Raw genomic sequence first — 16,399 nt, 5'->3', positions numbered from 1 at the left:
TGCATATAAGGGTAGGGTGATGTTGGCATACTCAGCTACCTCTGTGTAGTACACATTTGTACTTTGACTTAGGGAAGGAATTTGACATTATAATTGGAACCATAGTAATGCAGATTCTTTGATGCGAATAATTGTACTTCTGTGAATCTTTCCTAAAGAAATAATCCTTAATATGAAAAAGGTTGTATTCAAGAAGCAGCTCTTTTTAAGAGCAAGTCCAGATATATTTAATATATATTGAATATATATTTTTAAAAGTAAATATATATTCAGTATATATTTTATATATATTAAATATTTTATAGTTTAAAAAATTGCGAACAACCTAATGCACAGTAATGTAAACATGGAATAATGTTTAAGTAAGTTTTAATAGCTTTATAGACATTTAGAGGTTGAGAGTTCTAGTATGAATTGTGTGGGAAGACAGAAAAGTGGAAAACCATCACATAGCCATAATGCTTCTCACTTAAAATTTAAAACAGATACGAAAGACAGACTACAAGGAAGTATACCAAAATGCTCATGGTGGTTCTATTAGTGGTGAAATAATGGTTCTCCCACCTCACCTTTCCAAAGTTTTGTAATGCAGTTATAGTACTCAGTTTTATGGTTTTTATTATTTGGGGGAAAATATCAGAAGCACTCGGTTGTAGTATTTGTAGATTTTATTTCAATGAGAACATTATAGAATGTTATTTTTTGTTAAAATACTTTGAATTGTTTGCTTATTAGGTGGCAGGTACTGTGCTAAGTGTTTTAATAGATTATTTCATATAATCCTCACTACAACCTTTTAAAGTTTGTGCTATTATTATTTTTAATTAGTAAAGTAATGGAACCAGGATTCAAATATAGGTTTATCTAACTAAAAGCAGTCCTCTTATCTGTATACTACTGTTTTCAAACACATGAAAGAATCACCATAGTAACCTCTTTTTCTTGAATCTGCCCCCTAGAGATAAAATACAAGGAGCTTCAGAATCTGCCTTTTAATTAAAGAAGTCAGGTGACTAGAATGCAACTAGCCCTTGAACTACACTTTAAGAAGGAAACAGTGTTATACACTGAACTGCTGTCTATCAAATCACCAGTGTAACATAGCTCAGTTAAGGGAAGGTTAGAAATGAGGTTGTTTTTTCTTTGGAGTGGTAAAGCTTTTTGAGTTAAACCAGGAAATTAGGAGCTCCTTATAATAAAGTGATGACCCACACAGTGGTATTCTTGTGTCACAAATCAGAGCTCATAGAGCAGAACCACTTTTGTATTTAGGTTTCTTTTCCCCCAAGGAATCAGAGAAATGTAGATTTTTCCTTGTCTGTAGGGCCTTCACTCTGTGAATGGGGCAGTAAATTTCTTTAATTTTCCAGTTGTGAGGTTATAATTTTGAGTCAATTCTTCTATTTGCCAGAAAATATATACTATGAAAGAAGAAGAATTGTATGGATCTAGAATCAAGTTTATAGTAATATATTTTGAGTAAGTAATTATGCTCACTGTTGAATATGAAGGGAAACCATTTGAAATTTTTATAGCACTATTCAAAAGATTGAAAAAGAGGTACAAGTTAGTTTTTTTTCATTTTAGAATAAAAGAATGATATAAGGCATGTTTATAATGCATTCTAATGATTATTGCTTTAATTGTATAAAGGCATTTCTTTTGAAGAAGCTCCTGTTTTCTTCTGAGAAGTCCTCTTGGAGGGATTGCCCAGGTATGATAGCTGTGTTTCATCAACTTTTACTCCATCTTCTTTTTTGTTGTTTTTAAATAGATGATCCGCGCAGCATTCATTGGCAGTAATTTAGTTGAAATTATCCATTTTTAAAAAGTTAACTGTCAGTGGGTTACTTTTTCCTGAGGTTTACTTTTTTAAATGTTCCAAAAAGTTTCACACACAGTGACTCCAAATTTTAAAATGTGTATTTCCAAATTTGGTTTTCCTGACTAAGAGGTTTATAAGACGGGTTATTATAACTAAGGGAAAAATCCTTTGGTGCACTGTTAAGTGATAGCATATCATAAGGAACAGTCATTTATGTTTGTCTTATTTACCTTTGAGCAAAAACGCAGCATAATCTTTGTATTCCTGCCTCTTTTAGTATAACCCCTTACGCAGTTCAAATAATACTACAAGTAATTCTGAATTAAATCGTAAATGAAGCTTTCATGGCTTCTGCAATGTGATTGTTAGAAAACTGTATGTGATACCTGATAATAACACACATTTGCGTCCCGCTTAACAGTTTACAAAGATATTCCCTTCACTTACACAGTTTTATGTGAACTCACAATAACTACGGAAAAAAGTTAGGATAAATTATAATCTCAGTTTTGTATATAAGGACAAAACAGCTTCCATTCCAAACCATGCATGTAGACTCTACCAGTGGTTTTGAATTTAAGAGATAAAGTGTCATTGTCATGTATTTTTAATTAATAGCCGAAATGCAAAATAAATTTGAGTAGAGAAGAAACTATTCAAGAGACTATTATTAACATGAATAATTTTATTAATGAAATGTATAGTATTTCTTGCACAGAAATATTTTCATATTGATAAAAGTTTACGTAGCATTGTCGTAAATGTCATAAGTGCTATGGTGGCTAGAAAGTGAATGGCACAGTGCCTGCCTTTAAAGCACTTTTAATCTCTTAGGGGAGAGAAAGACCTCCCTCCAGCATAACATTTTACGTAGGATGTGTATACATCTTTTCCCCTTTGTTTGAAAGTTTTGTAAAGTGGTACTACTTCCGGAGATTAATACTGCCTGAAAGGGGGAGAGGGCTAAGGTTCAGGGAGAAACTGAGCGTTTGCACTGTTTTCTATAAAAGTCTAATGCTCACCTCACTGCAGTGCACTCCCAATGATTTCTGTATTATGCCCCAGAACTGCAGGGGCCTCTGCTAATGTAAGGGATTGCGGTATTGTGTGTGCTGACGGTGTGTTATCTCATTATCCTTACCCCTGTGGGACTGGGAGATCACAGACATGAGACTAATTCAGAAATGGGGAAAAACAGAGGTCTCAACAGGCCCTTGCACAGGCCTGGTTCTACAGTAAAGGAATCCTCATGGCTGAGAGGTTCCATTTGCAGCCTAAGAAAGGGGCGATCTGTATCAGGTTACTCCACATAACATACTCTTTCTTCTGCTGTTGAAGTCTGCATTTTCCAGGATTCTTTTTCTCATTCATGGAAGTATTTAACAGAGGTGACATATTAACCCTCAAGCACATTGTTTTTCTAAACTGTAGTTTCAGATCAGTGGTTTATGGATTTTTCCCCCACTAAAAATGCTTGATTTTCATCGTAGAATTAACACATTCTTAATATTGTTATTTATGACAGGATTCTCCCCCCCCCCCCCCCCCCCCCGCCCACCAAAGAGAACCATTATAACTTCTCCTTTGGTTATTTTTAGAGGAAGAGCGGAAGGAGCTCCTTTGTCATACCTTATGTGATATTCTAGAAAGTGCTTGTTGTGACAACTCTGGCTCATACTGCTTGGTTTCATGGTTAAGAGGAAAAACAACTGAGGAAACGGCTAGTCTTTCCGGGAGTCCTGCACAGTCTAGTTGCCAAGTGGAACATTCTTGTAAGATACACTTTTATTTCCTGAAGTAATTTCTTGTATGTTTGTTTAAATAAAACTATTGAAAATTTTAAAGAAAAAAAGATTTAAAATTTTTATAAGGTCTTTTTTTTAGCCCGCGCTTAATTCATGAGCTTTGTTAGTATTTTTCATTTCCCTTTCGATTATTTTAATTACTAGAGGATATTACGTTTGTTCATTGTTTTCTTTCATTTTTGAGAAAACAGGAAATGCATCTCTTAAAATAAACTTAGATAAAAGTTCTAATTAACTTCTACTGGATCACGGGCTCTTTTGAGCTCTGAAACTCTCATTTAGAAAGCTTAAATAACGTTTCTATAGTCTTCAGTTTCAAATACATTAATGTTTTCTTTGGTATTGGGGGAAAAAGGGATTTTGTTTGTTTTTTTAAGCTTAGAAAATGTCTTAAATATCTTTAGTTGTTTCCTAAAACGAAGATGGGGACATTTTTCTTCACAACGTGTTATTTCTTTTCCTCCTGAATTTTTTGAACATGGTTATACTATGGATGAATTATTTTAAGATAGTTTTAATTATGAGTTTTAATTTTGCATTCATGTAAGTTTTTCATACTTTAAAGATTTCTCTTTAAGATAAATTATATAACAGTTATTCTCATTCACAAGAATTCTGTGATCTTTAGTATTTGAAAATTCTTACATAAAATTGACCTAAAAGCTGCCAAAATGAACTAGTAAAATGGAGACTTCTGGGGGTACAGAGACTAGATAAAAAGAGTTGCTTTTCTGGTTTTCCTTTCAGGAATTAACTTGCTAGTAGGTTGCTTTTGATAATTGGTAGTTCCGAGTGCTTATATTGAATAAGGGACTTATTCTACCTATGGTGCAATCCATTAACTACCACCTCTGTGGAAATTGTTTTTAGAGAAATTAGACAGCCAATTTCTAAAACGTAAATGTCAGTTGCTTGTGATATACATCTTGCTTTCCCTGTAGGAATGTCTATGAGGCACATTGCCTCCTTGAGTTGAAATGTCTCTATGATGTTAGCGTCTTCTCTCTCTCACCTTTGCAGTTATAATGGCAAATTCTACTAGTAGTACATCTGCAAGGAATAATTTTTTAAATTTGAACAGCTGAATGGCATTTCCTTTTCAAGCCGTTCGAACATAGGCTTTCAAAAAGAATTTAATGTATTTTTAGAGTTGATAAGGCAGTTGAAGAAAACAAGTGGAAGGTATTCACAAGGTTGATAGTCCAAAAATGTCACTAAGACTGGTTTTAAAATATCTTCCAGGTTTTACTGGATTGCATGTAAGCATGGTTAATAGTTTTGTTTAGGATATTAACATTTTAATAGGAATAGTTGAACTAGTTAGAAGTTGTTTTAAAGGATATGTGCTTAAAACTAGTTTACGTATTAATATGTAAGAAAATAGTGAGATCTGTTTTTGTAACTTTTTCATTAGTATCTTAGTATACTGGGTGCTCACTGGGATGTGCTGTACATTTGTGTTGATAACGTTAAATTGCTTTAGGTTAAATGGCTCATGATGCATTAACTTTGGCACTTCAGTAATTAACTTAGATGGGCCTATTATATTGAATTCCCCTCCAAAAAATATATTTTAGTAATTTTCCAATTTACTTTGTCCCACTTTTAAAATGGACATGAAATGAAACTATATTTTAAATTCTTTTTTTTTTTAATTAATTTATTATTTTTGGGGGGGGTACACCAATAAATTCGTTTTTAATGTGTAAATTTGAAAAGTTTTGCTAACTGAAAATTTGCAAATTCACCTTAAATATTGACAGTGAAATGAACTTATATTAAAATTTTTTTCCCTGTAACAATCTATTTTACCTGTTCTTTCCTTTATTCCCAGCTGTGTTCTTTTCCTTGTGTTTTATATTTTTCCACCATCCTGCCTGCTAAGCTTTTTATTTTGCTTGCCTCTTTTCTCTAAATTACTATCTTTATGTCAACTTTCAAAGTGTATACCCAGTAAAATTATTTAGATAATCAGACACTGTAGAACAGTATAGTTTGGAAACGATTAGGTAGAATTTTTATTTTATCTTGAAATTTTAAATGTGAACTGTTTTCCTCCTGTCAGTATTACATTCTGTACAAACATTGATTTCATTGGCTTGTGTGGTGTGTAGTTTTGGCTTTTTGGTAACGCACACTCGTTTGCAGTAGTGAATACTCAGGTTCAATTTCAGTTTGTTTCCCACATGCAAATCAAAAGATTGTTTAAATTAATCTATTTGGACTGTTAAAGATTTTAAAAAATAATTTGAAACATTTGAAAATTAAAACTGGACTTTGGAAGGCTAGAATAATGTGACATTTTAAATTGTAAATCGAAATTTTAATTTTGATTTCATACTGAGTCCATTTCTTCAGTTCTCTCGTGAGAATTAATATTTGAAAGTACTAAGATTTACTTTATAAAATATATATGAAATTGTTCATTGTGATAAATTAGAGTAGGCATTTTGATCTGTGTAAAATATCTTTAAAGACTTCATCTTTGTGGAGCCGAGACTCTCTGGGTCCAGATCTCAGCTCTGCTGTTCATTGCTTTGTGCTCTTGGGAGGATTCTTCTCTGGGCTTCAAATACCTCATCTGTAAAATGGGGTGATTGGGTTCTTTGAGGTTAAGGCCTGTAGAGCATTTAGAAAGGGGCCTGGCACTTAGAAAAGTGTTAAGTAAGCTTTACCTTTGATTTAAATACTTTCTTTGATTTCCTAAAAATTTATGATTGTATGTATTAATAAACATAATCTGAATAAGTTACTGAAAACGTCCCAACAGTTATACAAGTAAATGCGGAAACAAACTTAAAGCAGTCGTTGAATCTGTGTACTTTCAAAGTGTTCTGCCTTTTTATACACATTTGTTTAATAATTAAGCATCAAGCCTAAAGATTTTATATTATGTAGGAGGAAGATTAGCTGTGAGGATTTTACTTGGCTCTATGAATTGAAAGAAGGTGCAGGACACATTACAATTATGTGTGAAGCACTATGATCGTCAATAATTGTTCATATTTTATTAACTTTTAGCACAACTGCATTAAAAAGAAATGTGTATTATTTAATCACCCTTCTACATTCTCAGTATTAAATCCATTTTAGTTATAACCATGGTAACTAAGATGTTGAAATATAAATTTATGTTACAGTAAAGTTGAAAATAAACTGAGAATTTTAAAGGAGTAAGGAAAGAGGGAAACTTTTGATTGCTTGAAAGTATTTACAGCCTGCTGTGTGTATCTTGTGTCATTTATTTGCCATGTGTAGTGCTGAAAAGTGTCTTTTATGTATAGCTGCCTTGGCTGTCGAAGAGCTTGGCTTTGAGCGATTTCATGCGTTAATTCAGTAAGTAACATTGGAACATTTAAAATACTTACCTTGTGGACACATTGCTATTTTAAGTCTGTTCATACTGTGGAAAGGTGCTTAGATTTGTATGCTTGAGGATTAATTTGTTCTCAGATTTTAAAAAAAAGAATAGTTTGTAAATGTGTGCTTGAAATATTCTGATTCCCAAATTAACTATGGAAATACACCCTTTTATAACATTAAAAGCTTTTCCATCACTATAATGAAAAAATCATTTTAGCTTAATGTTTCTCTGAGTGAATATGAAGATTTCTAGTATGATAAATATTTGCATCATTATTTTGTGTTTGCCAAAATATACTTTCTATAATTTTCATTAGAAGTGCCATATTTTCATTAGAGTATTTGAATTTTTTGTTATAAAATAAAAGGTAAGGATAGCTACGTTGACAGAATTATAGGTGGCATTTGACTTGAAATATAACATTATTTTAAAAGAAGCCACACATGTACACCTTATCTTTGGTTTTCAGATATTTGTTAAATAATTTTCAGGCTTTAAAAAGTCAAGTTTCCATATCCTAGAAGAGGGCCACCTCATTCCTTAAATAACTGTATGATCATTGAAGAAGTTATTGATGCCAGACAGTTCACCTAAGAGATGAAGAGGTCCCTACCAAGTGGGCGTTCTATTCTAATGGTATCTGTTATAGGTAGTGACAGCTGTCAGCAGTAGCTCTTGCTTTTAATGGCTAAATTTGTATTTGAAAATTGGAGACACTTACAAAAATCTCGTTTGAATGCATTTTAATGTAGAAGACAATTAAGAATTTTTCCTGTTTATGAACGTAGTCAATCTCGTGGTGTTAATTCTTAATTCTTTTTTCCCCCCAGAAAAAGATCATTCAGAAGTTTATCAGAATTAAAAGATGCTGTCTTGGACCAGTATTCAGTGTGGGGAAACAAATTTGGAGTATTGCTTTTTCTGTATTCTGTATTACTGACAAAGGTTTGTTGAAGAAGATACTTCTGGTTTTTATTAGTTTGAGTTTTGTATTTTTCCTGCTGTGAAGAGAAATTTTATTCTTGATGTTGTTTCTGAATCTCAGAATTAAAATCTGTTATGCCGATAGTGTAGACTTCACTTCTCTTTCTTCACTCACCTGTTACTTAACCACTTTCCTGCTTTCGAAACCATGATCTTTTGGACTGCAGAGATTATCAGTAATGTTCTGATTATGAAGAACAGTCAGTTCTTTGGAAATTTATTTTCTTTGATCTTAGCAGTGTCTGGCACTTGACCCCTTAACCCCTTCTGGAAGCTCTTTCTAACCCCCACTCCCTTCTCTTTTTTTCTCCCTTCTTAACTTACCTGATAAATCACTAGTTCTCTTTCTATAATGCCTCAGAATTACATTTTTGCTTGTACCTTCATTTCCTTCTTTTCCTGTTATTTACCTCTTTTATTCTCACATAAAGGTAAGCCTTTATGTGGTTAATTCCATCACGTACACTTCTTTTCCCCAAGTGCCAACCTCACATCTCTAGCAGCCTGTCAAGTCTCAGTAATCCTGCTAGATTTGCCATATCTGAAATCAGACTTCATTCATTTGACAAATGTTTATTGGTCATTGACTCTCTACTAGGAACTAAACTTACAATATGGGATACAATTTTTTTAAATCATTCTTCATCAGTATTATAAACAAAAAAATGGACACATTAATAGCTACTGCCATTATGACAGTGTTTTTTAGTGTTTATTTGCTGCACGCACAAAGCATGGTGGGAAATAGAAGGTGCGCCTAAGTTCATTTGGTGGAATCAAGGGCAGACTTTTTATTGTAGGGATCATTTGATGTATGAGGAGCAGTTTTCTGGACAGAATAGCTGTGGGAAGATATTCCAAGCTGTGGGAACAGCGAGTATAAAGGCAGGCAATTATGCCTTTTTAACTGGGGATATAACATACATCTGGGAAACTGTAAGTAGTTCAGTATTAGTGTAGCATAATATACCAGAAAGGAAATTGTGGAGGATGAGACTGGGCATTTATGTAGAAACGACTCAGAATATGAAGATCTTTGCATCCTGTGCAAAAGTACTTAAGATTTTCTTTCACGTGGCCAAACTTGGAACAAAACAAAAATTGTGAACAGTGGAGTAACGAGATCTTTTTTGTTGATAAAAGATTCTTTAAATTGGTGTCAGAGTTGTGCTGGAGGGTGTTCGTATGTAAAGTATAAGACTAGAGTCAGGAAAACTGGAAAAGTAGTTGCTGAAATAGGTAAAGCTAAGCCGGAGCAGTGACCATGGAAAAGAAAAGCAGCATGTTTAGAAGCATGTTTGAAACTTAGAAATTTTAACACATTTAGGAGACTATTTAAGAGAAAGAACTAAAAAATACTTGGTCATTGGTTAGCAGTGGGGAGTGGCAGTGATGGAGGTATCTAGGATGACAGGTTCCTTATGAGTTCATTGTGACTGTTCATTATTCTCCCAGTTTTTTATGCTTAAAAATTTTGATACCTTTTCTGTCTCTTGTCCTTTACAGCCAGTGAAACCATCATGTCTAGTTGTTCTTCCTTGAGCTGGTTTTTGAAATGATGCCCCCCCCCCCACAGTGATTATGTCACCTGTTTGTGTTATTCATCTTGGCTGTATCATACATAGTCTGTTTTGTATAGTTGTTTACAGAGAAGGCCAGTGCAAGATCTCACACTTGTTTGTATCCTTCTCCCATATTTATACAATTATTACCATTTTGGTTATTGATTATCATCTCTTTAATTCTTAGAAATAGCCTGTTATCAGATAGAACCAATGATTAAAGTTAGATGAGTAGCACAGTGAATGGCAGTTTATCTTTGTCATTTTGGAATTGATGGAGTTAAAATGCCTAGGTCTTCCTATACTTATCCAGTATCTAGACTTTAGGGATTTGGATGCTCTTTTGGGAGATTAAAAATATCTGAAAATTGGTTTTCAGGAAAATAGGAAACTTCCTGCCCTCCTAGTCTACATTTTATTTTGTCAATGCACATTTAAATTACCAATATGTAAAAACACACAATCAGAAGCAAACCTTCCATTTTCTTTGTACCAGATATACCTTTTGTGTGTTTAAATTCATATCTTTATCAGCACTCAGGTGTGTATGTATTTAGTACCAATAAGTTTTTTTTAATGACCTAAGAAAATATATCAGATGCCTTAGGAGGTATATTAGGTTTGAATTTAATTTCACTTCAAGTTGTATTAACTTTCGGATACAGTAATTTTCTCCTCTCTCCTCTTGAAGCTTAAACATTCTCTCGCTCTCTCCCCACCCCTTTAACCCACATACCGAGGTTGGATCTATTACCCATGTTCTTATGTAAAGCCCACGGAAGAAAAGAAAAGATTCTTAGAATAACTACTACTCACCACGGTCATCTCCAATGCACACCCCCCCCCCCCCCGCCCCATATCAAATCTGGGTAATTCTTTGGGAGAAAAGTTAATCAAGTAATTGTGTTTCACTAATTTATAGTATAAACTGATCAGTTTTTAAACTGCCATAATTTTCATTTTTAGTTTTTAAAATAAGCCAATGAATTCTTGGTTTCTTTAGGGCATTGAAAACATAAAAAATGAAATTGAAGATTCAAGTGAACCTTTGATAGATCCTGTGTATGGGCATGGCAGGTAATTAACTAAAATCCAGTATTTCCTCATAGGGACTTTTGTTTTTAGGGACTTGACCTAAGATAAAACACTACTGGGCCAGATAATTTTGTTTGTCAATGTTGACAGCATAAAGTCTATGAATTTGAGCAGTCTTATGCTTAATGCAGTGCTTGCTTTAGGTGTGAATTGTTAATTTCCACTTTACGTTTATGTGTGCATTGGATTTATTATACGAAATATTTATTTTAAGATGACAATGGGGATATTTTAATAAATTCTGCTCGATATTCTGTTCATGAAGTTTTCTAATAGATGATATTTACTCATTTTGACTTAGAAATAAGTATACCCTTATTTGTAATGCTTTGCTGCTTGGGGGAAAATTTTTTTGTTTTTCTTTGAGAACACCCTCCCTTTCAAGCTCTTTATAGATATTTCTAGTAAAATTGATAACACAGTGATCAATTGTAAACTTACTTTAAAACATAAGTCCTTTCTTTTAGATCCTTCTGCCTCAGAGGTTAAAATTCACGTATCTTCCATCAAACACAAAATAATGATTATATATGTATTTTTAAGGTGATTATAAATATTAAGTAAATTGTTAATCTGAGTATCATTTTTTTCATCCATTTGAATACAACATCTTGGATAAAGTTGTTAGATTTATATGAATATATAGAACAATAGATACCATTGTGGTGATAGATTTAGCAGGGTGGTTCAGCAAAGTATATAAAATGAGAACTATAAGGTTTTTCTCTAACTTGGTTTTTTAAACAACATCATTTAATGTAAAAAGTCATTATTTTGTGCCTTATCATAGGAATCATTTGTTTTGAAAATTAGTGTATTCATATTTTAATTACTTTTTCATTTTTGTTAACAGCCAAAGTTTAATTAACCTCCTCCTGACAGGACACGCGGTTTCTAACGTATGGGATGGCGATAGAGAATGCTCAGGAATGAGTAAGTATGTTCCTTGTTGTGTCTGTCTCGTTTATGATTAATATTTCATTAGAATACAGTTGATGGTTAATTCATCTTTTTAATGTCTCCGTGTTACTTAGAGGTTAAGATAAATGCTTTATTATTAAAGAATACCTTGTAGTTTTCAAGGTGCTGTAACGTGAAGAGCATAGACTTTGGAGGCAGACAAACTTGGGTTCAAATCCCAAGTTTATGACTTGAGTCAAGTTTCTTAACTTCTCAAGCCTTTAGTTTTCTCTAGTATAAAATCAGGATTAACTTCCTTAGAAAAAGTAATAAATAGTTCTCTAATATATGTAAAGTTAGTACATATTTATCTAGTGGTATCTATGAGTCTGGAACAGTTTGCTTAAAATTGAGAATTACAAGTATTGTGATTTGAAATATTTGCTTTAAGAGTCCAGTGGTTTTTTTCCTGTATTACTTTCAGTGTTCATAATTTCCTTTAAAATGTTGGGAAAATTTAATGTTATCTGAGAATTTTAAACCACCATCGCCTCCATTTCTGGTCTTAATTATTTCTTCCCTATAGCTTCATACGTTGCCAGGGATGTTGAAGTAAAACACCTTTGGCCAATCCATCTGGTTAAGGAGAGCTACCATACAGCTCTGAAAAAAATTCCCTATAGCTTTTTATTACTTGGTCAGTCTGAACTCATTCATTTACTCTTTCAACTTATATTGAATAACTACCATGTACCTCCTCTTGAAGTATGTAGAACAGAAAGCATCATGGCTCCTATAGATCACAGGGAAATTTATTTTTTCTCCTAAAATTAAATAAAACTGTCACCAAATGACAGAAGCAAATATTATGATTGAGAAAATAATACTTACTGCTTTTTGCTCCCATTTAAATGAGTGAATCTTGATCTTAAATTTGAAGCTTCCTCAATTTTAAAAATACATAGAGTTCATTAACAGAAGCATGAAAGAATACAATATTAAGGGGGGAAATCAGTAAAAACTTAATGAATTTTAAAATTCAAAAGCACCTTAACACAATCCAGCCCTTCATTTTACTGTTTAAGAAATTTGAGCTACCCTCCCTTCCCTACATTAGATAATATATGCAAAATTATCTGAGTGATGGGGTTAGAATGAGAACCTAGTTTAGGTGATTTCTGGTAAAGGTCAAAATTTAAACAGTAAAATTCACTGACAAAAAAAGTAGCCAGGTTATCTTGCTCTGTTTTTTCTTTCTTTTTTTTCTTTCTTTTTTTTTTTTTTGTAATTGAGCCCGTCCTGTCCTTGAGCCCTCATTCTGATTAAGAGCTGAAAGTATTTAATCCTGCCCGTTAAAGGCATGTCAATCTCTTAAGTCTCCTATAGGTTCTTCTTCATGCTGTGTACTTCCTTTACAGGATATTGGTCAGTTATCCAAGTTTAAGTTCTTGGTATGTACTAATCCATCCTTTTCTGTTTCTTGAAATACTAGCTTTCAAAGCTATTGTCTTGCCATGGATATTTTTTTTAAAGTATAGTTTAAATATCAAAACTATGCAGTGACTTTGAAATAATTATCTTGGAAAAGCAAATAGCAGGGTATATTTCTTGCATTTTCCCGTAATCGTTAGGAATGTTGGCTTAACGTTGAATCTGTTTTCAGTCACCAAAGTTAAAATAAAAATCCATACATTCATTCAGCATTTATTGTTTATTTTTCTGTTACTAGTTATTTTATAATTCTTTAAGCAAGCTGCTTTACTTCTTTTGGCTTCAGTTTCCCTATTTATAAAATAGGTAATATCTTCCTCAAAGGGACGTTAGATTGTAAAGACTAAGACTAGATTTCTAAAATGCCTCAACTGACCCATGGGAAGAACTTGGCTTTCGCTCAAAAGAGGAAAGCAAGAACATGCACATAAATAAGTATAATGCAAGGTGAAATGAAGCATATTGAAATAAAGTATTATAGAAATTCAGGGGAAGGAGAAAACCTTTCCTCCTAGGGATAAGTAGAGAGCCATTAAGTAGGAGTTACCAGTTTAATGGGGCCACATGGAATGAGAGGGAGGGAAAAACACAGGCTGTGTCTGCGGACAGGGAGACAGAGGAGTCCGACGAGCAGTGTATCTTAATCGTGACTGTACATTACCACTTAGGGAACGTAAAAGTCAGTCAGTGCTCAGGCCCCAGCTGAGAATACATAAACGAATTAGAATTCCTAGGTAGTGGGGCCTGGACGTGATAGTTGTAAATTTACCCCCAGATGATTTTAATGTGCAGCCAGGTTTGAGAAGATAAGAGCATTGGCTCTGTGCAGGAGACAGTGAGAGGCAAGATCAACAACGAAGGGTTGGGTAAGAACCCAGAGGATCTTGAAACGAAGAAGTTCAAACATTAGTTGGCAAGCGTTAGGAAGAGAGTCCTTGAAGGCATTTAAACGCAGCAGTGACATAGGCACAAGATAAGAACATTAATGTGTCAGCTTGTAGAATGCATTGGAAAGGGACGGGATGACAAGTGGAAAGCTGTAGCACATAGTGAAGACAGGTGGGAGGTCACACAATGAAATAGGTGTGGCGAAGTAAGGGAAAGAGAGCCACGAGGATTTGTGTACTTTGTGTTAAGCGGTATATCTTGGGTATGTATGTAGGTAAGAAAACTGAAGCTCAGGTTAGTACTTTGCCCAGTGGCCGACAGTGGGCGTACACGGCTTTTGACCACAGCCCAGGCCTGTGCTCAGTCCCCCATAGCACGTTCTCCTGCTGGACCACTCTGCCTCTGCGGAAGAGCCTACAGGAAAGGAGAATCTGTGGAACTCAGCTATGAATTAGACAGATGAGGGTAAGGTACAAATAACCAGTAGTGTTTCAAATAAAGTTTATGAATAAATGAACATGTGAAAGAAACATCATGGAAAATTGGCTTGAAGTCACTGTGTATGTTTTGGTGACAGAAAATCCTTTTCCTCAAGGATTTCATTTTCTTCAAACAGCAGTTACAACTGTTGACGATTGTTAAGAATGTTCATTAAGCAGCAGTGACAAACGTTATTTTAACAATGTCAAGCTCTGTTCTTAGTATTTAATGACTGTCTTTTTTTTTTTTTTTTCATTTACTCACTTCATTCTTATGAGTACTCTGTGAAGGTCATAGAATAAAGGAATAAGATACCAAATTAAGTATCTTGCTTTATCCATACAGTTTAGTAAACAGCAGAGCTGGGATTTGAACCACAGTAGTCTGGTTCCATACAACCAGTATACTTACTTAATCATCATGATATACAACCTCTTAGATTACACTTAACAGAGTCTTAAGTGTGAAAATAAACATGTACTTGTATGTTAATGCTGCTTTCTCACTTCGTCCCAGCTTCCACTTCACCCCTCACCCTGTGTCCTTAAGTCCGTTCTCTACATCTGCATCTTCATTCTTGCCCTGTAAAATAGATAGCTAGTGGGAAGGTGCTGCATAAAACAGGGAGATTAACTCGAGGATGGGTGAGGACTCAGAGGGGTGGGATAGGGAGGGTGGGAGGGAGGGGATATGGGGATATATGTATAAATACAGCTGATTCACTTTGTTTTACAGCAAAAACTGGCACAACAGTGCAAAGCAATTATATTCCAATAAAGAGCTTAAAATATATATATATATATAAAATAAACACATGGGATGGTGTGGAAGAAGTTTATTAAGTTTCACAGTAGCCCTGAGAGGTAGTTATTTGCCTCATTTATAGAAAGAAGCTGAGACTGAGAATTTAATCCAAAGATATTTGTGCATGATACAGAGTTAGAGAATGAGCCGTGCTGTATCTCTCAATCAAGGAGAATGAGGACTAAGAATAGGCTATGAACTTATCAACTAGCAAGGTCTTTCCTTTAAAAAACAGTTGAGATAGAAGCCTTATCATAGGGAGTAAATATTTTAGCAGTGTAAGCAAGGACATTTTGCTGGTGAAAGGATGGAAACAGAGGAGCTCATTGACTGGTCATAATAAGGCCAAGAGATGGTATACACAGGTATTGTTTTAAGGGATAGAAGTCACCTAAATTGTTTATTAGGAAGGGAACTGCTTTTTATAGAAGAGATAGTGAATGGAGTCAAGAGTAACAGTGACCTTGGAAAGATGCACAGTTCTTCTAAAACAGGAAGAAACAATGTGTTGATAAAAGAAAAAGGCATTTTGAGATATGAAAGATTTAAATTGAGAGAACTTTTGAGATTTTGAAGTTTCTGAGAATGAGTGGAGAAAGAGGCATGTAAAGGAGAGACAGAGTTTGAATCACCTGCTTTAAGAGGGAATATAAGGATGGATTATGAAAGAAATTTTTAAATGTGCAATCAGGAGCTGAGATGAGGTTACATAGAATTAGAGTGGATCCAATCACTAAAGCTTATAATTAGGTTTTTTCCTAGCAATAATCATCTAGCTGGCATTGGGAAAGAAAATGGATGTTAGGTGTTATCCAGGAAAGGCCAGAAAGTTTCAGTGAAAGATAAATGGGTGATTTTCTCACCTTTCTTTGTAAAGCACACCAATGCTTGATCTGTCATGTGTGTAAGAGACATATTTTTTTCCCCAGTTTGCCTTTTGCCCTTAGTTTATTTTTTATGAACGTTTAGATGGTACTACCGTTTTTGGCTGTTACAAACAATTCCTCAGTGAACATTTTTGTATGTATCTTTCTTTCAGATTCAAGTATTCCTATAGGATAGATTCCTAAAAGCAGAATGTATTTAAAAAAAAAATTTAGGCTTCTTTTTTTTTGTTTTTGTTTTTTTTTACTAAGAGATTTATTGCGAGATAATTCACATACCTTACATATCTCCATTTAAAATGTACAAGTCACTGGTT

The 16,399-nt window shown here is 33.9% G+C and overlaps 1 protein-coding gene across 2 annotated transcripts in view; it reads left to right on the top strand.

The window, feature by feature from the left end:
* The window catches only part of MINDY3 (MINDY lysine 48 deubiquitinase 3), a 91,898-nt gene that overhangs the window by 13,118 nt on the left and 62,381 nt on the right, over nucleotides 1-16,399 (top strand). For both annotated transcript variants that reach the window (XR_009053190.1, XM_057731681.1), the window contains exons 3-8: nucleotides 1,654-1,714; nucleotides 3,424-3,597; nucleotides 6,915-6,966; nucleotides 7,825-7,939; nucleotides 10,544-10,617; nucleotides 11,489-11,568. Coding sequence is in view for 1 of the 2 variants with exons in the window: in XM_057731681.1 (XP_057587664.1) it covers nucleotides 1,654-1,714; nucleotides 3,424-3,597; nucleotides 6,915-6,966; nucleotides 7,825-7,939; nucleotides 10,544-10,617; nucleotides 11,489-11,568 (556 nt within the window). In the remaining variant the exon portion in view is untranslated. The remainder of the gene's footprint in view (nucleotides 1-1,653; nucleotides 1,715-3,423; nucleotides 3,598-6,914; nucleotides 6,967-7,824; nucleotides 7,940-10,543; nucleotides 10,618-11,488; nucleotides 11,569-16,399) is intronic.

Source organism: Hippopotamus amphibius, chromosome 4 (assembly GCF_030028045.1).
Source record: "Hippopotamus amphibius kiboko isolate mHipAmp2 chromosome 4, mHipAmp2.hap2, whole genome shotgun sequence".
Lineage (NCBI taxonomy): Eukaryota > Metazoa > Chordata > Mammalia > Artiodactyla > Hippopotamidae > Hippopotamus > Hippopotamus amphibius.
The sequence above is the reverse complement of the archived record's forward strand: the minus strand, read 5'-3'. Positions and strand labels throughout refer to the sequence as shown.